Below are 23,526 nucleotides of genomic sequence, written 5' to 3'. Positions count from 1 at the left end.
AGATACATTTCTCATCACAGTGTTCTTCTTCCGTAGTGTTTGTGCTTGTGTGAGTGTTGGTTTTTTTCCGTGCGGCGTTTTATATAAAAACCCCCCATTTCATCGATATACACCATTAGTGCGAATTTTATACAATTTCCACAGAACAACAGAGTGATTATTATTTATATATCAACGGATCACAAACCGCGTTTTCTTCATTTTTTTTTTACTCGCGCGCAGGACCCCGAATGTAATCATTTTTTTCTCCCCCTCACTTTTCTACGGGAAAAAGAATCGCGGTAAGGAATTCGGTATCAAGTGTATCAAGAAGGCATCGTTCAACAGGTCTTGTGGTGGTTGTAGTGGTCTATCTACGCTCTTCTCACACCCCCCGAACTCTACTGAGATTTTGAATACGTGGATTAAAAGTGTGAAATTACTCTGTTGAATAATCTCGACGAGAGAAGAGAGATTGTTATTACAACTACAGCGGTGTTCGGAGAAAACAGGTAAGGAATGGCGCTAATCCCCCTCTCCCCTGTTTTTTACTCTTGTCCACCCCGCCCCTCCCCTCCTGTTTATAAGTTTCACACACACACTCAGAAGCGGCATCAGCCACCTGTTGCTTGTAGTTTGTGTTTTAGCCTCGTTTTGTTGTGTTTGATGTGTTTGGTGGTGATTTTCTGATTGTTGGTGATTCAAATTATATATTTGGGTGATTTTTTTAATTGTTGGAAGTGATTTTTTTTTTTGATTTTGGATTGAATTCTGATGTATGTGTGGCGTCTGTTAGCGTTACACCTTGGCGACTTTTTTTTTTTGTTTTGTGTGGAATGTGTTTTTTTTTTGGTTCGAAAAGAAAAATTCGCACATTTGAAAATTAATGAAAATTTTGGATTCATGAAAGAGTTTCGGAATTTTCTGCATTTGGGAGAATTTTAGAAATTAATGAAAAATTGTCCCGAGAATAAATGAAGTGTAATTTCAGAATTTGATGAACTGTGTCGAAACGGAACAGATGATTTCAGAATTTGATGAAAAATAATGCTGCAAATAATTTCAAAATTTGATGAATTGCTCAAACGGAACATAATTTCAGAATTTGATGAAAAATTGACCCAAAAATAATGAAACGAGTAATTTGAGAATTTATGAAACAGTTTCAGAATTTGATAAATTATTTATAAAATAATGAAACAATTTATCACATTTCAGAATCAGTGAAAAGTTACCTGTAAATGATGAAACTGTTAACAATCAGAATTAAAAATTGCCTCCAAAATTTAAATGGATAATTTCAAAATTTGATGAATTGCTTAAACGGGACAAATGATTTTAAAAATTTGATGGAAATTTTTCCCAAAATCAATGGAACAGATAATTTCAGAATTGAAAAATAATGCAGCAAATTTCAGAATTTGATGAACTGTGTCGAAACGGAACATATAATTTCAGAATTTAATGAAAAATTGTCCCAAAAATAATGAAACGAGTAATTTGAGAATTTATGAAAAATTATGAAACAGTTTCAAAATTTGATAAATTATTTATAAAATAATGAAACAAATGAACACATTTCAGAATTAGTGAAAAGTTATCTTTAAATGATGAAACTATTATCAATCGTTATTAAAAATTGCCTCCAAAATTTAAATGGGTAATTTCAAAATGTGATGAATTGCTTGGAACAGATAATTTCAGAATTTGATGAATTGCTCAAATGGAACGGATTTCAGAATTTGATGAACTGTTTTGAAACGGAACAGATATCAGAATTTGATGAAAAATAATGCAGCAAATAATTTCAAAATTTGATTAATTATTCACAGAAATTACAATTTTTGGAGCCAATGAAAAATTAGTTCAGAAAATAGTGAAACAATTTCTGGGTTTGATGAAAAATTGTCACAAAAATATCGGAACGAGTAATTTCAGAATTTATGAGAAATTATTCAAAAAAAAAAATTATGAAACGATTTCAGAATTTGATAATTTATTACTGTTTGAATAATTTCAGAACAATTATCGTTAATTTTTCATTGAAAAATTATGAAACAGTTTCAGAATTTTATAAATTATTTATGGTATAATGCACCGTAATTTCAGAATCAATGAAAAAATGGGATAATATATATAATCAGAATAAAAATTGTCGTCGAAAATTAAATGGATCATTTCAGAATTTGATAAATTATGAAAAAAAAAATTGTAATTAATGAAAAAATTTCAGAATTGAGGAAAAATGATCCATAAAATTGAACATAATTTCCGAATTTGATAAATTATTCAAAAAAAAAAAATTGCACAATTTCGGAATTTGGTTAGTTATACTCAAAATAATGAAACAAATAATTTCAGAATTGGTGAGAAATTGTCCCAAAAATGATGCAACAAGATAATTTCCATTAATAAAAAATCCTACCAAAAAAAAGAATGAATCTGTTTTCATGAACTAACGAAAAATAATTTCAGAATTTTTTTAATGAAAAATATTGTCTCGAGTATGAAACAGTTTTCAATTTGGCGACTCCCTAGAAACAATGAACAATTTCGAGAATGAATGAAAAATTATTTTATGAAAAGTATATGGAATTGAAATTATTTCAGAATTAATGAGACAATTCAACATTTTATTATAAACAGCCAATCAGTAATTCGGGGAGGTACTGAGTATGGGTTACTTTGAATTTGTGTAATAACTATTCAATATCGCTATGAATGTTTTTGATGGATTCAATTCATCATTGTACGATTCTAATTGGAATTGTTAAAATGTTTTTTCATGGATGAAATTCGCTCATCCCATTTGATTTACCACTGTTGATTCATCTGTGTTATTCAATAATGATTCAATTACCGTAATTCAATCACACTCGAATGTATCAATGATTTGACAAGGACTACCTAACACCTGTGGGTGAACTCTGCACTGATATTCTTAACTGATCAAAGTCTTCATTGATAATTCAATAATAAACTGTGAAACAATTGTTTGACAGGTCATCTGTGATTGAACGATGAAGGTTCTGGTCAGAGGTGTACTTATAGTTTTGCTGTCCGTGGGCTACTGAAATTTTGTCACCCTTTTCCCATTGTAGAGTCATTTTCTTGACCACTCATTTCTCGAGTTCGCCTCCTCTTACTATAACCCACTTGCTCCTCTCCCAGTGATTATGCCTGTGTCTCGAAGTCACTCACATGCTTGTGTGCTTGTTGTTTTATGAGTTCATATGCTTGCACAAGTCCAGGTCTCTCCTCTGCTTACACACTTTCTATGTCACTCGTGCTCACGCAGGTAAATTTCTGATCTAGTCCCTGACTCTGTAGGTCACTCACTGACCTGGTTCTTTGCTTTCCAGGTCAAATCCCATGTTCACACATTTTTAGGTCACTCTTAGTCATTTACATCCTTGCATGCGCACCCCCAAGTCACTTATTTGGTTGCTCACTGACCCGGTCCCTTGCTGTATGTCATTCCCATGCTAATAGACTTTGTAGGTTACTCTTTTGGTTGCTCACTGCCCTGGACTATCTCTATGCTACTTCCATGGTAATAGACTTTCTATGCAGAGGCTGTCAAATAATTTTCTTGTTCACTCATTCCTGAAATTTGTCGTCGAATTTGCTGCCCTGGGCTCATGGGCAAAGATGGGGGGAGGGGGGACTGATTTAATGTGCATGCATATATACTCCAAAGCAGAATGTTTAGCACTGTTCTGCGACGAGCTCTCAGCTGACTGGAAATGTTCTATGGTAAAAATACCATACATTTAGTGGGTTTTTTTTTACACTTTTTCTTAAAAATTCTTCCAAATTGATTTGAAGTAGCGTTAATTGTTCTGCAACATACATTTCAGATTTTGGCACATTCTGCTTTGGGGCATATATATTTGTATCAGCCTCATGTAATAGTGCTGCTATCTGTTTATCAAACTGTGAAGTGTAACAATTGGATGTTTGTACCATTTTAAGCCCATTACGAGACTTTTTAAGGGGGAGATTGGCTTGCATTCGCGCCTCAAAGTTAGGAACCACAGAAAGCCAACTTCAGCCAACCACCACTGTGGTGCCGGTGAGGTTTGAACCTTGATCACTCGACCACCACAGCCGGTGACTGAGAGGGCTACCAGGCACTTTTTACGTTGACACCATTATAAAGCATTCCTCATTTGACTCTTTTTTTTTTTTATCACTTTCACTCTCGAATTCATCTTTAAGGCTAGTACCCATCAGTGAAATTGAAAATGATTGAATTTGTCACTTGTGCTAGTATCCGGCATTGAAATTTGAAACAATTTAATTAACTTTATTTAATCACATTTGAAACGATAGATTCATTAATACTGATCGAACTCAAATTTCCAGTGTATTGAATTCATCCGTGATGATTCAACAAAGTGTTTCGCATGTACCCATATCATGCTTAACAAGGCATTCCCACAAGTGCTTTCACCATCGAGAGCAACAGGCCTACACAGGGGTACAGATATTCAATCATTACACTTAACACACAATTTGAAATATTGGTGGCAGCACTGAAAAATCAGACTTATCGCTTGAGGTAATCTGATATAACACTCAGACTGTTAGTCTGGAACAAAGTGTAGGTACATACCTGTCTCGAAGCTCAAAGATATCTCAGCAATGGGGTAAATCGAGGGACAAAGTCCTGCCATTCATTTCATTAAGTGTACGTTTGTCAGAGATAGACAGACTAATTTTCATTATTCAGCTCTTGGGGTGATGATTGCCCCCCTCCCCCTGACTCTGCGCTTGTCATGATCTGATCAATTTTTTGAATGTACAATAGCCTTTTTTTCTTATTAGCGGTCATCTAGTTTCTTAGCACATACTTTATGATGCTTACCGATTTCATGTAGACACGATTCAAGTGGCAGGCAGAAGGTTGATCATCAGTGATTGAGTATTATTAAGGCTGGGCCCACACCCGTTTGACATTACTACTTTACCACACACCATCTCTAGTCATATATCATCATATGGCAATTTCCAACTAGCAGAGTTGGGTGGGAAATGAATTTGCCATCTATCAGTGGTCGCCCCAAGCTGGATAGGTAAAGCACTTTTTCTCTTGGATGGATTCGAACCCATGGACCTTGATGGCAACTTTCATAGTGGAAGACAAGCATCTTACCACTGTGTACGCCACGGTTTGACATGACTAGACAGGACAGCGTTAGCTTAGCCATTGCTCACGTATTGATTTGTATGGTGCTGTTCATTGCACACCGGTTACTCATAGACAAATTGAAACGTTGCATCATACAAATCAATGCAAATCCTCTCCCGCATCTAATTTTACATAGGAACAGTGTAAAAGTCTGGAATTCCTTTATAATGAAATTTACAAAGTGATTCTCTAGTGTTCGTTATTATGGGATTCGGTTGTACTAGGCCGAAACTTGACCATTTACAACATTGGTCCTCCACTTTTTATAGTACTAGGCCGAAAGTGTGTATTAAACTTCAATTAACATTCCCCCACCAGTTGAATAATCAATATTTGAAGCCAATAGCTCATATTACGGGGTGTTTTACTGTTCACGTACACAAAAATGTTTGTGTGTGTATTGTGAATAGGCTGGCCATATTTCTTCGAAGGAAATACGGGACATTGGTTTTGGCGTCGTTTTTGGCGATAATTGGCAAAGTTGCCAAATATTGTTGCCATTGCGGAAAAATCACAATGACGGAAATGATGCATTATTGCAAATTGCAGTGAATTAAAATGTATTCCACGAAAAAAAACGTTCACCAAGGCAAATGTGAGAGATTAATATTATCATATATAGTTATAATTATCATAAATAATTTATGAGTTGAAGAATAATGTCAATCTTTGACTTCAATAAAGAATAAAAATTCTAGTAGGCTTCGTGTAAAATACGGGAAAAACCGGGACACTTTTGCCAAAAAGTCGGGACGGCCAAAAAAACAGAAAATACCGGGACTGTCCCGGGCATATCACTCTAGTTGTGAAGGGACGTCAGAAATTTTTCGAAACTGTGGGTGCTCGTCTTTAGTTTTATGTCGGAAATTTCAATTTCTGAATCAATTCTGGGGATGCTCGGATCCATGCCATAAATTACCGTGGGTGCTTGAGCACCTCCGACGCCACTGGTGTTTGAAAGGAAAACTTTTTTTTTTCATGTAACCCCTTACGGTAAGTTAAGGCTGACCATATTTTCTCGAGAGAAATATGGGATCCCAAATTCGAGACAACGCTAATTATCGCCAAAAATGACACCAAAACTGAACAAAGTTCCCAAATATTGGCGAAATTACGGAAAAATCACAGTGGCGGGAAATGAAGCATTGCTGCAAGTTACAGTGGATTAGAATGAGATAATAAAATACATTATAGGCATTGTATGGTATTTTACCATATGTGTATATATTTATAGTAATAATTATAATATATAATTTATGAGTTGAAAAATAATTTCAATCTTTGACGTCTTCAATAAAAATTGAAGTAGGGTTAGTGTAAAAAAACGGGGGAAACCGGGACGGCCAGAAAAAAACAAAGAATACCGGGTCTGTCCCGGGAAATACGGGACATACAGTCGCCCTAGGTAAGTTTGACACGAATGCACGAAATCAGGACGATTCCAATCCTTGAATGCAATTTGTGCAAGGTGTTTAATTGGAGCGTTGTCCGATTTCGTGCTCGCGAGCACTTGATCAAGACCACCGAGCAATCTGGGTGATTCGGATTCGAGCACCGGGGTGAAGATGCCCCCACATCCTAGATCGGGGATCCTAGGGTGGGATCTTTTGCGGCCCCCCCCCCTCCCGTCATACTTTTCACGGGCTCCTTCTGTAGTCAATTTATAGTGTGAGAAAGCAAAAAATGACGAGAACTCTCCCGTGCCCTGGTGGCCCCCCTCCGCAATCACAGCGTTAATATGCACTGAGATACGCAAGTACGTAATCGAATTTATTTCAGGACCTAATGAGGTCTAAAAAAATTCATTTCGCTATATACAGTCGAATCCCGTTTTAACGAATACCGTTATAGCGAAAAACTGAATTTAACGAACCCTTTTCGAATTCCTCAGATACGTTTACATAGGAACAATCCAAAAACCTTGAATTCCTTTATAACGAAATTTCGTTATAACGAAGTGATTTCTCCGGTCTCTTGGAGTTCGTTAAAACGGGATTCGACTGTATATATTGTAAGCAGTGGCGGATTAAAGTCAGTGCGCCCTCCGTTAAATCCGCCTCTGTGATTGTAAGTGCTATTATCTCTGATTTACGACTAGGGTTTCGAGCCTGTTGAACGTGATGAGTGACGTTATATCCGGAAGTTCGACCCGTTCGCTTGATTATTATTAGGTTGTGTGTGACGTCAGCGGAATCTAATCGGAAAAGGGAAAGGTTAATTAGATTCCGACAAGTTCAGCGCTAATCGCAAGGTTATATTCATTCTCCAATGACGATGGCGTGAAACCGATTCAGCTGTCGGTCGGGAGGAGAAACGCCAAAAACCAGTTCAAAACCACGAAGCGTTCGTTCCTAATTAGGCACGAGATCATCCATTTTTTAAAACTGAATCCGATTATTACTACCGGTTCCTTGAGAAAATTCACTAATACTCAGAAATGTGTCTGAAAATATTGTCGCTCCTGATTCCCGACATACGTACTATTTCTTAACGTGAGAGTTTCGATGGGCATTGATCGATGTGCGTATGTACGTGTAATGTAATGCCTGCCACCAAGAGAAAAATAAGTATTATATTAATTTATGTGGCTCGTTTTGGGGCTGTAACTCCGTTTCTTGGCGGGTCATGTGCGTAGTATGTAGGTGTGTGCCGATTGTAATTCGTTTTTATTATTATTCTTTTTTGCGCCCGCGATGTTATTTGCATGCATAACCGGCATTTAAAGCAGGGCATGGCCCGTGACCTCATTCCACCGGTTTTCCTTCGCCGGTCCCATTTGCCTTGCTGTATTTTATTGTTGTTAGGCTATTAGTTTATATTATTAAGCGGTTTTTTTTTTTTGTGCCCCATAATCTAGCTTGATTTTGCTCGGGCTACTTTCGACCGCCCTGGAAGAAATTATGATCGAATTGAGAGTTGTGCATGAAAACCCCGTGTATGAGAGAATTTCTTCTTTGGGTATTTGTGATCATGCCTCCCTCCTAGGTACTTGGGAAAGGGAGGAGAGTATAATAATAGCCCTAGGCGGAAACAAATTATTTGGAAAATCCGAGTTGAAAGGGCAAAAACAGACTTTGTCGACCAAAAAAAAAACGTGGTCAGCGTCGCTTCCACGTAGCTTTAGGACTGCACACGGCCGGATCTGGGGGGGGGGGGAGCACAGGACAACTGCCCCGGGTGACAAAATTTAGGGCCGGCAAAAAGCCTAGTTACTGCCCTATTCGGCAAGTGCGGTCGCACCGGGCCCGCGCTCTGTTAGACCCCTCACTCACGTTAAATTATTAGAGGCTTTCACCAATTCCCCAAATTATTTTTCATTAATTCTTGAATTATTTCTTTCATTAATTCTTAATTCCCATCAAGTCTGGAATTCTTTCTTTCATTAATTCTGGAATTATATTTCTTTCATTAATTCTGGAATTATATTTCTTTCATCAATTCTGGACTTTTCTCCCGTTGAACCTGAATTTCCACCAAATCTATATTTCTTTCATCAATTCTCTCATTGGTTTCTGTAATCCCCCCCCCCTCACCCGTTGATTCTGAATTTCCCTAAATTCTGGGGATTTTTTTTTAACTCATTAAATTGAATTTTAATTTATCAGTAGATACTCTTTTTCAGAATTCCGGTATATTCAGTGATGATGCAACAGGGTTAATGCAGTGATGTAGAATCGGGGCTAAGAAGAGGCCCCGCGAGATTATTTTCACACCAGGCCTCGCGTCAGATAAGACTGGCCCTGTCGCCAAAAATAATCCCGCACGGGGTAGATTTTTTTTCCCCCGACCCGCCCTGGGTCTATCGCACTTTCTCCAGTGTTATAGGGGGTTCCTGATTTTTGATCATAAAATACTGATTCACATTCCCTGTGAACCCGGATGTGTTTTGGTTTTTGAGTGTCTTCCGAATATGTTTTTTTTTCTCGTCGTTTCAGCCCATCCTGGAGATTTATTCGAGTTTTTATTACGTTTTTATCTCTGGCGCGAGAGTATCTCGGTGCGTGTGATAAATTCGTATGCGTTGGGATCGGCAGAACGAGGAAAAACAAAAAGGTCTGCCGTTTCCGTTGTGCGCACACACACACACAGACTGAAAAACACTTGTTTGTACAAGTGAGGGCCCTACTTCGTGGATTTTTGACTGTTGCCAGGTCTTGAGCGTGCGTTATTTTGTGTTTTTTCTCCTTCCGATAAGAAACACTTGTAATCTATTTTTTTTTTTCTGTTGGAGAATGACGTTGTGTGAGAGGATGACTAATTTGTCGGACGCGACTCGTGTTCGAGCTTGTCGGTTTCGAGTGGAAATTGATCGGGCTTAGTCAACACCACCTATAGCACAAGGCCTCCGCACTGAGCTTGTGACGTCAATGAAGAAGGCCATTTTTCTCTTATTGCCATTAGATGTATTGCAAAAAAAAAAGGTACAAGATATCGCGTGCGTCGGCCTGCTATATCATATCCATTGGTAATAGGTGAAATGGCCACCTTCAGTGACGTCGCGAGCTTCGTGCGGAGGCCTTGTTCTATAGGTGGTGTTGAATTAGTTCGGATTTAGATATATGTTATGTATAATATTATCCGGTTGAATGAAGATGACATACAGGGCCATTTAAGTGTTACGTCAGCAGATTTTTAGGCATTTTTGACCTCCCCCCCCCCCTCCTCATAGGCGTCGATAGACTTGGAAGTCTGAAGGGGGGCACGAATATGATGTCAATGCATACACACATATATAGATTAGATCAGTCGACTCCACCTTCGACGCTGGGAAGGGGGGGGGGCCCAAATTTTTTTTACGTGAAAGGGGGAAAAAGTCCAAAATAGTGTTTCTTTTGACTTTTTGCAGAACATAATGACCCTCTTTCCTGTTTGCAGATATGCTGCTGCTATAAATTCCAAACATTTTGTGCTGCTCTCGGCTTGCAATTCAGTAACTACACAAAGAAAATTTTGGGCGCCAATACAGATATTTTAGTCGCCATGGCGACCCGCTCACGTGATTTGTCCAGCCCTACCTTTGATGTAAAAATTACGTTTTCTATCAAAAAAAATTTTTTTTGAATATGGTTGTGCCATTGCTGTTAGTATTTTTTCAAATTACGTGGGAACCGCCCCTCCCCTTCATGAATCGCGTGGGAAAATCTGTAAGCTATTAATCATAGAAAATTCCGCTCCCTGCGAAACATGCCGTATTTCATGTCCATCGATCATTATTGACTCACGATGAATTTGACTTTCATTTCAGAAAACAAGCAGCAAAAATAGAAATTCGACGTTTCTTCTTACCAAAACGATCTGGTTTATTTATTGATGACGTCGTTCTAGGTCAACCCGTGACCTCAGACTTAATTTTGTAAAAAAAAACCAAGTGAATGTGTGTGTGTGCCGCGGGCCCATGCCCCCCCTCCCCCAACCACAAGGGTGGGGCTGACAAAGCTCGGGACAATCATCATTTTTTTGTTTTTATAAATTTTCTATGACTCGGGGGCCCGCCAAAGATCCCAGCCTGGGGGGAGGGGCAATGCGCGGGCCTCTTGAGTGATCTGCCGCTTCGGTTACCTGCGGTGCACGTCCTCCTTACTAACGTTTCCCGTCTTCATTTACTGATCACTTGAGTTCGTTCATTCATTCGAGCACAACTCTGATCTATGGCCATGGACAATTTACTACTGAGTGAGTCGTGTGAGTTTTTGAGTATGCTAGTGCGTGTACCTAACATATAGGTTGATATTTTTCAGTACTGCCATCTATATTTCTGAAGTGAGTTAAATGATTGAATATGTGCACCGTAGTAGGCCAGAACCTCCTAGAGATAGCCCTCCGCACGTGTTTGCCATAAACGTCATTCAGACTACCTGGCAAGTTTGCCACATTTTGAAACACAGCATCCTATTTCGTTTCTTCTTATTTTGGCGTGGAATCTTACTGGTTGGCTCACAAATTCCGCATAGCGATTGGATGTGGGGCCATAGAAATTGCCAATTCTGAGGCCAGTTATTTCTTTTTTGCACAACGATGGCACTAGCAGAAATTTTTTACCCTGAATATTCCGAGGGAAAATGGACTACTTACTACGTCACGGGCAGCATACGGAGGCCTTCTGTCTCTGGGTAGGCGGATCACTTGAGTGACCCGTGTCATTTACGGACCACCCCCGGTTCAGTTACAGAGCTCGTAAGCAACCCGTGACACAATTACAGAACATTTAAGTGACCGCCGGCACCTTTCAGATCACCTAAGTGATTCGAGCGACAGTTCCCGAGCACTTATATGACCCCGAAATTTGCGTCCGTTTCCCAGACCCTTCACAAAATAAAAATTGAAGGCCCCAAACGTATTGTTTAATTTTTTTTTTTGTGATTTTCGCTTCACACAAAGTTATTTTTCACCAAATGAATCACCTCTTTACACAAAATTTGAGGAAAATAATCCGCGGTGCAGTTCTAGAGCACCCACTGTGCATTTTCAAATCGCTTAAGTCAGGGTTTCTCAACCTCTGGGCGCCGATATCATTTATACCGGGCCGCGAGTGATTAGCCGTTTCATTTTCCCCACATCCATTACCCGTCGGTCGTGTGTTTGACCGGGCCCTCGACCCACGAAAATGAACGAAACCGGCCCGCGGGCCTGGAAAGGTCGAGAACCACTGGCTCGAGTGGCCCGCGGGCACAGTCTCTCGATATCACTCGAGCGACCCGCGGCAATATTCAGAGATCCGCACCTCATATGCCTCGCGACGCACGAGTGATCATTTCAGTAGCCCCGCGGGCTGGTGGTTTCAGATCACTCTATCAAGTGACCCACGCGACGATTCGGTCTCGAACCGATGAAAATGGCCCGAACTTCTCGCGAAGGATGAGCACTAGGCTTCCGAAACAGATGTGGGAAAGGGGGGGAAATGAAAATAATAATGCATCTGGAATATGGATAAAAGAGACCCGGAATATATAGGAAATAAAGAAAAGCGCCATCTGGGGTTTATTTTATTATTTTTTTTCTTATTTTCTCCCGGTCTCTTATTCAATGTAAACACAAAATGGAAGAAACCAGCTTTAAGACCTTTCTCTTATGTTATTTCTTTTCTTTAATATTTCTGTTCCCATAACCGAAAAAGGCCTCGCCGATTCTTTGGAATCGTGCCAGAATTTGTGTGTTGCCACTGGACTTTCCCTAAAAAAAAATAAGAGAAAGTGGTATATGTTGCTATTTTCTTTTTTCTTCTCTGCCGTCGTTATCTTTATTCGCCACGCACCCGTCCCGGGCTCCCTCCGTCGCCCCCCCCTTTTTTCAGGAATGTCTTTACTTTGGTTCTTCTAGTGCACATGAGAAATAGACGGAGTGGGTACGGGCCCTGTACACAAGGTTTAATCTAATGTAACGGGGCCCCCCACTTGAAAATTACATGGATCCCAGGAATGGGGTGTGTGTGTGTGCGAATCGCCTCGTAAAGCAAATGGGATTAAAAAATAAGGTTTTTTCCCCCCATTGTTGGTATGCATACGAATGCTCCCTATGGAACGATGAGGAGTGACCGTGTTTTAATTTGAGTTTTTTTTTTTCGGTATTTAATCAAGTCCCGTTTTTTTTTTCTTGTGTGTGATGGATGGTCAAGGTTCCGATTGTTTTTATTGAGTTTTTTTTTTTGCGTAGTTAGGGACTGGAAGTGTTACATGTGGTTTTTTTTGCTGTGAGGTCAGGTCTGGTTGAAGTAGTGTGACCATACGTCCCGTATTTCCGGGATAGTTCCGGTGTTTTTTGTAAAAATATCCCGGTTTTTCACGTATGTTCAACGAAGCCAACTTGACTTTTTTGTTCTTGAAATCAACAATTGAAATTATCTTTCCGACTCAGAAATTACATTACAAGAATTACCAGTAGTACACAGTGCCGTCTTAACGCATGGGCCCACCCGGGCACCTCAAGGGAAGAGGGGGCCTCACAGAAATGAGAAACGGTTGAAAATTTGTCAGGTAGTGCCTCAGGAAAATCACTTGGCCCGGGGGGGGCCTATGATGCTCTTGAGGCGGCCCTGCCAGTACAAACAAGAATATTCATCTCACACGTTTGTCTTTTCTTTTTAAATTCACTGAAATTTGGAAGTGGCGCTTCATTTCCGTGATTGGCGACTTTGCTTACTTTGCCAATTATCACCAAAAAGGGCGCTCAATGTCCCGTATTTCGGAGCTCGATTTCCCCGTATTTTTCTCGAGCAAATACGGCCAGCCTATATGTTGGGGGTTCCAGTGACCATACGTCCGGGTTTAAAAGGTTTGTGTGCATTTCTTTTTTTGAGTTGAGGGCGTACAACTAAAGCGAGGAGGTTTACAGCCCCCCCTCAGTTGGCGAGCCAGCCGTAGACGAGGCTGGCGCTGGACGAGGTTCATGCGCTGTTTAGTAATGGTGAAACCCCCGTCCGCTTTTAGGGACAGCGGCGGGACAAAAAAAAAAAAAACCCTGTAAACGGGAGTTGGCCGTTAATTAGGGATTAAAGACCATACTTTTAATTTCAAGGGAAATTATGTAGCCGAAAAAAAAAGGGGGGGGGGTGACCGTTTAGAGGGGGTTTTACTTTATACAATATTGATTAATTTGTTTTAAGGCCGCCCCCAAACGTGAAGGGACGTTGCTTGCGTGTGTTACTTTTGCATAGCTGCCAAGTCTCCCGGATTTTAGCTTCATCTCTGGACCTCCCGAAAAGTTCTTAAATCTCCCGAATTTTTACGAAAATCCCTAATTGTCCCTAAAAATTCCCTACTTCATTTAAAAGAATATCCCCGCTTCTGAAAACAACCCCCAAGGAATTCCTTGTGGGGCAAAAAAGTCTTTTGCCTCTGTTTCTTTCCCCCCCCCCCCCTTTCGAAATGACGTCACGCGTCGCAAATTGGATAATAGTGGGAAATTCCTTTTTTGAGGAAGTTTTACAAATCCTCTGATAGTAAGAAGAAAAGTTGTTTGCCTTATCGTGCAGGGAAATAGTTAAATAGTCCTGGATAATAATTGGAGATTATATTGTCGCGCGCACGTGGTCAAAACTTACAAAGCATGAATACTGATAAGGGGCCATTCAAGTATTACGTAAGCAGACTTTCAGCCATTTTTAACCCCCCCCCCCCCCTCCTTGTCGGCAAAATTTCGTCATCAGCTCTGAAGACCACGGGTTCAGCACACATACATTATATACCCCCACTTTTTTCATTTTGATTATTGTAACGCCAATGAACAAAGGGGCCATTCAAGTATTACGTAAGCAGATTTTCAGTCATTTCTGCCCCCCCCCTGTCAGTAAAGAGTCATCAAAACACCCCCCCCCCCCGTCAGCAGCTTAGAATATTTCATATCTTCAAAAAGGGGGGTGGTTCATGACGTAAGCAGCCTTCGAAACCCCTCTTCCCCCCTTGTCAGCAAATGGGTTTTAGTATAAAATACGGGTCCGAGCGTGAAAAATCTCCCTAATTTTCATTTTCGAAAGTTGGCAGCTATGCTTTTGATCGAATATTTTCTATGAATTCAAATATGATTTGAAAAAAAAATCACAACGCTAATCAAATTTAGGTCCTCACCGAAATTGACGTCATCGCTTGATTTCGTACGGGGACTATTCATTTCCATTATTGCTTCCCGTCACTGAAACACGCGTTGTCTATAAATTTTGGCGCTTTTTTACACCGCTGCGTGCTTCGTGAATTCCTCGTTAGCTGGATCTCGCGTTGATAATTTAAAAATATATACATATTTCTTTTTCCTGTTGAAATTCGTGTAATGTTTGTTTTTCTTTTCTACTATTTGTCATTTGACGTGCGAAATGTATCTCGTATGTGTTTGAGAGATTCCACAGACAAGTAGAGAGAGAGAGAGGAGTAAAAGCTGCTGCTGCAGTAGTGCCATGGCTGGCATGCAGCCCGGGATCCCTTCCGCAGATTTAAACGCTGATGGGTTTTAAGGTCCGCTGACATGAAAATGTAGCGATGGATAGATGTCTACGCCGCTGACGTGAACGTTTCTCCGTCTTGGCAAGCGATTCCGAAATCACTGGAAATAACCTTTAGAAACTACATTTCTTGCGTAAACGTATTTAAGTTCGAATGTGTGCGTGCGTATGTAGCTATATATCTCGTTTCTTGGCATCTGTTCAAAGGGGTTTTTCCTAGGAACTACCCACTGGCTCTGGGAAACATCAACTTTTTCACCTCTTTAATTTATACCGTATTTACGGGTGATTCCGTGGATTATTATTCCAGTGTTAATCCCCCAACAGCGGGTCTTGATATTAAATGAAGCTCGGTGGGGAGTTGACTTGAGCTTGAATATTTTTGGATGGTGCTGTTCGAACAATAATATGATGTTTAGTTTTGGTTTCGTGTTCGTGCTGATTCGCTACATGCAAATGAATTGAACGGAACCCTGGATAGCAACTTCCAGGAACTGCGTCTACTTCTTATGACAGCTTCTAAGCATGTATCTCGTGTAAATGTCTGATAATGGAAGTCTTAATTTTAGGAAGCAGTATGAGTTAGTTCGTTGGTTATCACTCCAACGCGTGAGATAACGGGTTTTAGCAGGGAGTCGACTTCGTTCTGTATGCCTATATATGCCTACTCACAGACTTAACTGCCGTGTCTTGTGGTAACGAATCTGTCTCTGATAACGACGGGAAAATGTTTGGTTTCGAAAAGCATTGTTGAGATTACGTCTGATCCTTCTTTTCGGTTTGGTAATATATTTTACTAGCTATAATACCCGGCTCTGCCCGGGTTTTCTTCAATTACTGGGAGGATGGAAAATGTGGCAAACTATTATAAAGGAATGAACTATTACTCATTATACTGGCAGCATTGAAGAAGTGACAAACCATTGCTAGGGAACCACGGTGACCGACGTAAACATTCCGAAAGTGATTGTTGAGGCCCAGGAACCATTGTTCCCCGACAGATTTTTGCCTATTTCGGGCATTTGCTGAGCTCTGAGGAACTTTTAAAGTAGCATATCGTTCATGTCTGACTCTGTTAGGCATGTATGCAAAATTTTGCGACGATCGGTCTAAAATTGTTGTAGATATGTATAGAGAAAAAAACAGACGCAGAAAATCAATTTTATAGATGTAGAAATATCGTGAACGAAATTTATACCTGTTCAAAACGCAGGCCAGTATTTATGGTACTTTACGCTTCTTTTGTGCAGCCAAGTTCTTCTATCAAACTTTTGAACTGCAGCAGGACGTATGTCCAATTTTTCAAATTCCTCCTTCAATGCTTCTGGGATATTTTTAACCCAATATTTACTCGTCAGGACTTCTATATCTTCATTATGATTTACTGCGCAACCTGTAACCATACTATGTGTACATTTTCAATAGTCTGCCTAAGAGCAACTGTGGAATTATAATTTTGAAATTGCACTCGCAAAGGTGTGGTTCGGACGTTTTCTTTCCGTACTGCATTTGTACTAAAGTTCTTTCTTTCTAGTGCATTCCCCCCGCAATTACGATTGCTGGAAGTCCCTGGATGCTTTCAGGTTTTATGAGCTATCGTACTTATAACCTATCCGAAAAGCACAAAAGCTAACATCCAGGGGCCCCATAATCGTGAGGGGGTCGTTATAACCTATTACCATTTTTCTCCGATTCACCACGACATAGGATTGCAAAGGTAGATTCGACTGCAGACTGGTTTAACGATACGTTTAGGGTGCCGTATGAATCCCTCGGGATCTTTTGAGTAGATGATGTGGGGCATTTATATTTCAAGGGTAGAATCATTTTGAAATCGGATGATTCTTTCTTGATCGCCCTGTATACGAAAGTCAAGAAGCATACACCTCGCTACACTTCCATCTTGCATAAGGAACACTAAGCACATCAAAAAGCAAAATAAATATTTATATAATATTTAAAGGAATATTAAATATCGTTAAAAGTCAGTATATATCGCCAAGTAAAACCGAAACAAGCGTTCCGGAAAGTACTTTCGGGACAGCATATTTACTGGCAAAAAAAAAAAATCGGAACGTCCCGGGAAACCGGGACATTTAGTCAGCCTACGTAGGGTGGTCGCCGATCAACTTTTTTGGTCGAAAGGGGGGCAGTCGCGCTTCAAGGAGTTTGGGAAACCACTGATTCAGAACCTACTCAATTTTATATTCTGAACGTTTGAAATATTGGTCACAAACGTTCCGAATTCAACACGTTTCTAAAATCTGCAGTAGGGACTTGACTGTCCGACAACAATGCGTTTTTTAAATGTTGATCTCAGTAACCATGGTCACCAAGCGATTCATTGTCATACAATGTAGCAAAATGTCTCGCCAGCCCTAAAAACGTTTTTCTTTTTCGATGTCATCCTCAATCTCTTGCGCAGACGGAGGACACGAACATGGCCGCGAACATCAGCGAAATGAAATATTTAAGCTATCCCGAACACACACACACACACCAAAAGATGCTCTTAATTTATTTCCGGCAATACACTCGCCGCGCGGGAAAATGTGACGAACACGAAACCTTACACGGTGTTGATCATTAGAAGAAGCCCTTTCGTTTTTGATTTTTCGCTCATGGGTGTGGGCACATTCCGTATTTAAAATATGCTCTTTTTTTTTTTTTAAATACGGGATATAAATATATTCCGCCGTGGTGAGGATAAGCATTTTCTACTTGATTCGACGGTGATAAGCTGTTTTAGCGCTGAACATTAAGCTGAAACTAAATTTAAAAAAAAAGCATCTAATGAGGCCGAAAGAAAAAAAACCGGGCTCAGCAGTCGTGACTTTCGGCTCGCGTTTAATTGCAATGGCGTGCATTCGTACAATATATTCTCTTGCGCATGTTTCAGTTTTCTTGCACGGTGCTAACAAATTCTCGGCCTCCCTTCACCTCTTCTTGTACGTGTTGTAGGTATAAACGCCTCAACCGCCGCTACTAAATATACATTAAGCCTGTGTTGGGTTTTCTTTTTTGTTTCGTTAATCGGTGATGTTAAAATATCACATGTGCATTACTTACTAACGTGAGTTCTGTTGCGAGGAAAAAAAGCAATAATGGCATTCACAGGAACAATTTCTATTCATGTTTCTTCTTTCTTTTTTTAGGGTTATCTTCCGACCCTGCTGACCGTGTCGCACATATACCATGGGTTTAGTTGACTTGAGACTTATCGGGGGAATGTTGACTCTCTCGAGGTCACGACGGTTCTCTGATACACCGTAAGAAAAACGGGAGAATTATTCCCCCGTCGGGGCGGCATGTTTTATCGGGTGGGATTAGTTTCGTACCCCGCAAATGTCCAATTATAATTCCTGTGCTTTTTTTTTTTTTGTGTTAGATATTATGCATGGTTTTTGCCAAATAAAACCGAAACCACCACGTAGCAGTTGTCAGAATTGTATGGAAACTCATCATGTGTGATGTCGAGAGAACGTGATTCAGAAACAAAAACACGAAGAATAGTCTATTTGGGGTCATTCAAGTATTACGTCAGCATCGGGGGGAAGAGGGGTTTGAAGGTTGCTCACGTCATCAACCACCCCTTTTTGAAGATATGAAATATTCTAAGCTGCTGACGAAATTTTGAATACGAGGGGGGTAAAAAATGACTGAAAATCTGCGTACGTAATACTTGAATGGCCCCTTTGTTCATTGGCGTTACAATAATCAAAATAAAAAAAGTGGTATATAATGTATGTGTGCTCAACACGCGGTCTTTTTGCCAACCGGTGTCATCTGATGTTACAAGTGACAAATGACCAAACCACTGAAGAGGTTCCACGATAGATTATCAAATCACTTAAGTGGCCCCTTGGCACATTTGTAGACCATTTAAGCTGCCAATAGTGCATAACCCGGATCAATAAATGATCCCAAGGACATTTCCAAATCACTTGAGTGACCCACGGTTCACTTATAGGTAAATCGAGTGGTTCGCAGCGCACTTATATAGATCACTCAAAGAACCCGCGGCTCTTTTTTTTATAGATCATTTCAGTGGCCGGTGGCACATTTCCAGATAACCTGAGTGACTCGCGGCACATTTCCAGAGAAGTCAGTTGGTGACTGCGACCACCAACTGACTCATTAATGAGGTATTTAGGATTGAGATGGAATCCGAAATTCAAAGTAGGTTTCGTCGAAAAAATAGATCTTAACGAAAATGTTGAGTGGCCAAGGTCATTGAAAATAAAATACGGCAATGTCCCGGAATACGGGTCATATGGTCAGGGTATGCTATCCCAAAAAAAGTCCTTTTTACTTGTGTGATGGTTTTTTTTTTCCCCAGAAGTTAAATATTTCGTCTCGTGACAAACAGATTTTTCAAGTCTGGGGATGGCGGGGTATCTATGTGAACTTGAGCTAATGTTGCAGAATCTTTCACACGACAGTATGTCTCAATGCCATGCTGCCGCAGCAGGCTAAAGCCCCGTTTACTTGTGCAATAAAATGTCCCGGGTAGTTACTCGTCACAGGGGTTTTCCCTACAACCCGTTTACGTGGCGCTTAGTTTATGCAGTTTATGCCCGTATTCCCACTACCTCCTATGTACAAGACTCCTGTATGTGGGAGGTAGTGATATCCCCCCCCTCTTTCCGGAAGTCGTCACTGGTCACGTGGGTTGAACGGAAGTGGTTGGTTCAAGATGGCTGACGAAGGAGCTTACAGTAGTTTTCATAATTTATTCCGCATCCCCTAATTTAATTTATTCCGCAACAAAGATGGGAACTCTTTTGACGGATCTGCGACCCTCCTTTCTTTCCTCCATGACGCAAAAAAATTGCCGTGCCAGTAATAATTAGGGTGACCATACGTCCCGTATTTTCTTTCTTTTTCTGTTCGTCTCGATTTTTTGGCAAAAGTGTCCCCGTTTTTTACATGACGCCTACTGGGATTTTTATTGAAGTCAAAGATTGAAATTATTTTCCAACTCATAAATGATTAATATTCTCACTTATAGTTGTAATTATCATAATATAATCTCCGATATTTGTCTTGTTGAACGTTTTATTTCGTGGAATTCATTTTAATCAACTGCAATTTGCAGTAGCGCTTCGTTTCCCGCCATTGCGATTTCTCCGTAATTTCGGCACTATTTGGTAACTTTCTGCACTTTTGGCGTTGTTCTTGGCGATGTCCCGTATTTGGAATGCCAATTTCTCTCGGGGAAATATGGTCAGCCTAGTAATAATCACCAAAGCGACCCCCCCCCCCCCATCTTGCACATGTAAACGCGGCTTAAAAGTGTTATTTATTCTGAATGCGATGCCACCAATGTATATTGGAACTTTTGGAATAATTTCTTCCCCTTATATAAACAGCACGTGGGGAATTTCATGTATAATTGCTTCAGTCTTTCCATTTTTTTTTTTTTTTTTGGTAAATATTGCATTACAAGTTATTTATAACTATATAATTTCGATTTTTGTTGATTTTTTTTTTTTTCATTCTTATTTGCGTTCCCTTGTTCCAGGAGTTACACTCTGTTCCTTGTTGATTCCTTTAGGTATTGCCTTAACGAAAAATGGGGAAAAAACAGCACCAGAAAGATAAACTGTACCTGACTTGTTCGGAATGGAGTAATTTGTACGGTGGCAAGAAGAGGACCGCCGAAGTCGGAGATAAGGCGGAGTTTCGGAGGCTGCCTTTCGACCACTGCGCCCTGACGCTGCAGCCGTTCGAGCACCCGGTGTGTACTCCGAAGGGGGTCATATACGAACTGATGAGTATATTGCCTTTCTTGAATAAATACGGGATCGATCCGGCGACGGGAGAGAAGCTCGAGCGCGGCTCGCTCGTCAAGCTGAACTTCACCAAGAACTCCGACGGGAAGTACCACTGCCCCGTGCTGTACAAGATATTCAACGAGAACTCTCACATCGTTGCCGTGAGGACCACGGGCAACGTCTTCTCCTACGAGGCAGTGGAAGAGCTGAACATCAAGGCGAAGAATTTCGTCGATCTCCTGTCCAGCGAACCATTCACCAAAAAGGATATCATCACCTTGCAGGATCCAACTAACTTGGACAAGTTCAACTTCAGTAGCTTCCACCACATACAGAAGGGGCTCAAGGTCCCCGACGAGGATGATGATGGCGAAGGGCCGTCGACCTCTGGTACGTCACAGTTGAGGACCGTGGACTCGGTGACCAGGGAAACGTTGGACGAGCTGAAGCGAGAAGGCAACAAGTGGACGCTCGAGTCCGATAAGTCATCCACAGAGCAGCGCTCTGTGGACAGGTTCAACGCTGCCCATTACTCGACCGGAGCTGTCGCTGCTAGTTCGACTTCCACCGCTGTCGAAGTATCCACCATCCAGCAAGCTTGTGCTCTGGAAGACGATGTCGTACGTTATTCGAGGGTCAAGAAGAAGGGATACGTTCAGATCGAGACAAATTTCGGACCTTTGAATCTAGAACTGCATTGCGACATCACACCCAGAGCCTGCGAGAACTTCACCAAATTGGCTCAGAAGGAGTACTACGACGGAACTGTCTTCCACCGTTCCATCCGTAACTTCATGATCCAGGGTGGAGATCCCGACGCCACTGGCAAGGGTGGCGAGTCGTTCTGGGGCGAGCCATTCAAAGACGAATTCAGACCTAACCTCAGTCATAAGGGCAGGGGCATTCTCAGCATGGCCAACTCCGGCCCAAACACGAATAAGTCTCAGTTTTTCATAACTTACCGGTCGTGTCAGCACCTCGACAAGAAGCACACAGTTTTCGGCCGCGTAGTCGGAGGACTGGACACTCTGAGCGCGATGGAGAACATCGAAACGGATGACGAGGATCGCCCTAAGAAAGAGATTAAGATCATCAAGGCCAGGGTCTTCGTCGATCCCTTCCAGGAAGCCGACGACAGTTTGGCCAAAGAGCGCGCCGAGGACGAAGCCAAGAAGAAACAGCAGCAGCAGGAATTCAACAGGCCCGCGTTCGAACAGGGCCAACTCAAGAAGAAAATGAAAACGTTTCGCGAGGGAGTCGGAAAGTACATCGGAAATCCGTCGTCAGATTCTCGGCCCGAGGATTCGGTTCCGACCAAGAAGAAGAAAGCCATCTCGGGCGGTTTCGGAGATTTCAGCTCGTGGTGAGGCTGACATTCCAAAGACTAGTCTTCGAGTATTATGTACGGGCATTGTTATGGCGAAACCATTTGTTTCCTTGTGAAATTCTGTGGAAAAATTGCGTTTCTATTGTAAACTTCTATTCTTAGTCTCGTATCTCCTCTTCATGGAGCGAATTGTATTTCATATTCTCCAAGAACTCCTTGCCGTTCTTCATCGTCAGCGACGGAGAGGTATACAGCAAATGCCGTTAGTCCCGATTGGTTAACCTATTTATGGTCACGAGCGTAATATATCGTCCAAACGCCAGTGGAATAAATTCAAGCAAGTTCTAGTTTCCTTTCTGCTCTCTTCACCGTTGCGGAGCTTCATGGCAACTTTCATCAACTGAAGTTGCTTTTTCCTTTCCTTCTATATTATACAAATACAAATACAACGCCACAACAGGCAAAATGCCCAACGAGGTGGCTGATAAAAAGATGCCCATAAAAATATGGTTGTCATATGTTTCAAAAATACAGCAACCCAAATAAAAATGCAATTAACACAAATTACAAACAATATATACACATGATAAAATATTATACAATGCCCATAAAGAATAAGAATAATAAAAGAATAAAGAATAATCTTGTTAATGATTTTTTTTTCACACACACATAATGTATCTTTCTACTACACGCATGTAAAAGCGGAGGAGATTAAGTAGGGTGAAAAGAGGAGTCTAAAAAAACGATTATCTACCTTCTCTTTTGTACTTTTCCCCCTTTCCATTTTCTAACGTGCGATTTGGGTAGGACTAGGTTACCAGATTTATCGCCGATTCGTCAAATAAGAGATAATCCAAATTTGCTGCCAAAAGCTTGTACGTGAAGTTATTAAGTAACCCGTGACACGTTTTAAAATCAGCGAAACGGTCTGAACACTCTTACCATAAAGTAATGGATTCCCATTACATTTTTTGTTTTTGAATAACTGTTTGTGGCATTTGCTGTGTACGTTTTTATTTCTGACGATGAAAAAGATGCAAGAACTGTATTGGTTACTTTTTTGTGCCATTAAAGTTTTCGTTGAAATATACCACAACAATATCATTATTTTGTTTACCTTCTTACTCCCATATACAGATGCACGCTAGATTACAGTATTGCATGATACATGTAGTTCTAAGGGTTTGTTATTGATCCGTGTTGCCAGAATACACATTTCTATTTTGAAGAATAAACTTAACTATTCTTTTGCTTTTAATCAGAACAGCCTATTATGGTCCTGATGAAAAAGGGGCCATTGGAAGGGCAAAAACTCCTC

General features: G+C 40.7%; 2 protein-coding genes across 3 annotated transcripts in view; both read left to right on the top strand.

Annotated features, from left to right (window-relative positions):
- Positions 1-358: 358 nt before the first annotated feature.
- LOC149079608 (plexin-A2-like) overlaps positions 359-23,526 on the top strand; it is a 448,285-nt gene continuing 425,117 nt past the window's right edge. Inside the window, exon 1 of the mRNA XM_089240220.1 lies at positions 359-491. The gene's annotated coding sequence lies outside the window, so the exon portion shown is untranslated. The remainder of the gene's footprint in view (positions 492-23,526) is intronic.
- LOC149079610 (RING-type E3 ubiquitin-protein ligase PPIL2) lies at positions 363-23,296 on the top strand. 2 transcript variants are annotated; one of them, XM_089240223.1, is made up of 2 exons: positions 363-491; positions 20,659-23,296. In XM_089240223.1, exon 2 carries the CDS (start codon positions 20,677-20,679, stop codon positions 22,243-22,245), a length of 1,569 nt encoding a protein of 522 aa, XP_089096349.1. In that variant the 5' UTR covers positions 363-491; positions 20,659-20,676; the 3' UTR covers positions 22,246-23,296. The 2 variants fall into 2 exon arrangements, with proteins under 2 accessions (XP_089096349.1, XP_089096350.1); XM_089240224.1 differs by having other exon boundaries at positions 405-491; positions 20,626-22,380.

Source organism: Pholcus phalangioides, unplaced genomic scaffold, assembly GCF_987345545.1.
Source record: "Pholcus phalangioides strain wild (caught in Gottingen) unplaced genomic scaffold, Ppha-v1.0 ptg000012l_1, whole genome shotgun sequence".
Lineage (NCBI taxonomy): Eukaryota > Metazoa > Arthropoda > Arachnida > Araneae > Pholcidae > Pholcus > Pholcus phalangioides.
This window is presented reverse-complemented; position numbering and strand designations above follow the sequence as displayed.

Excerpts from the sequence above, each read along its gene's own strand:
- LOC149079610 (XM_089240223.1), top strand. The coding sequence starts at position 20,677 with ATGGGGAAAAAACAGCACCAGAAAGATAAACTGTACCTGACTTGTTCG.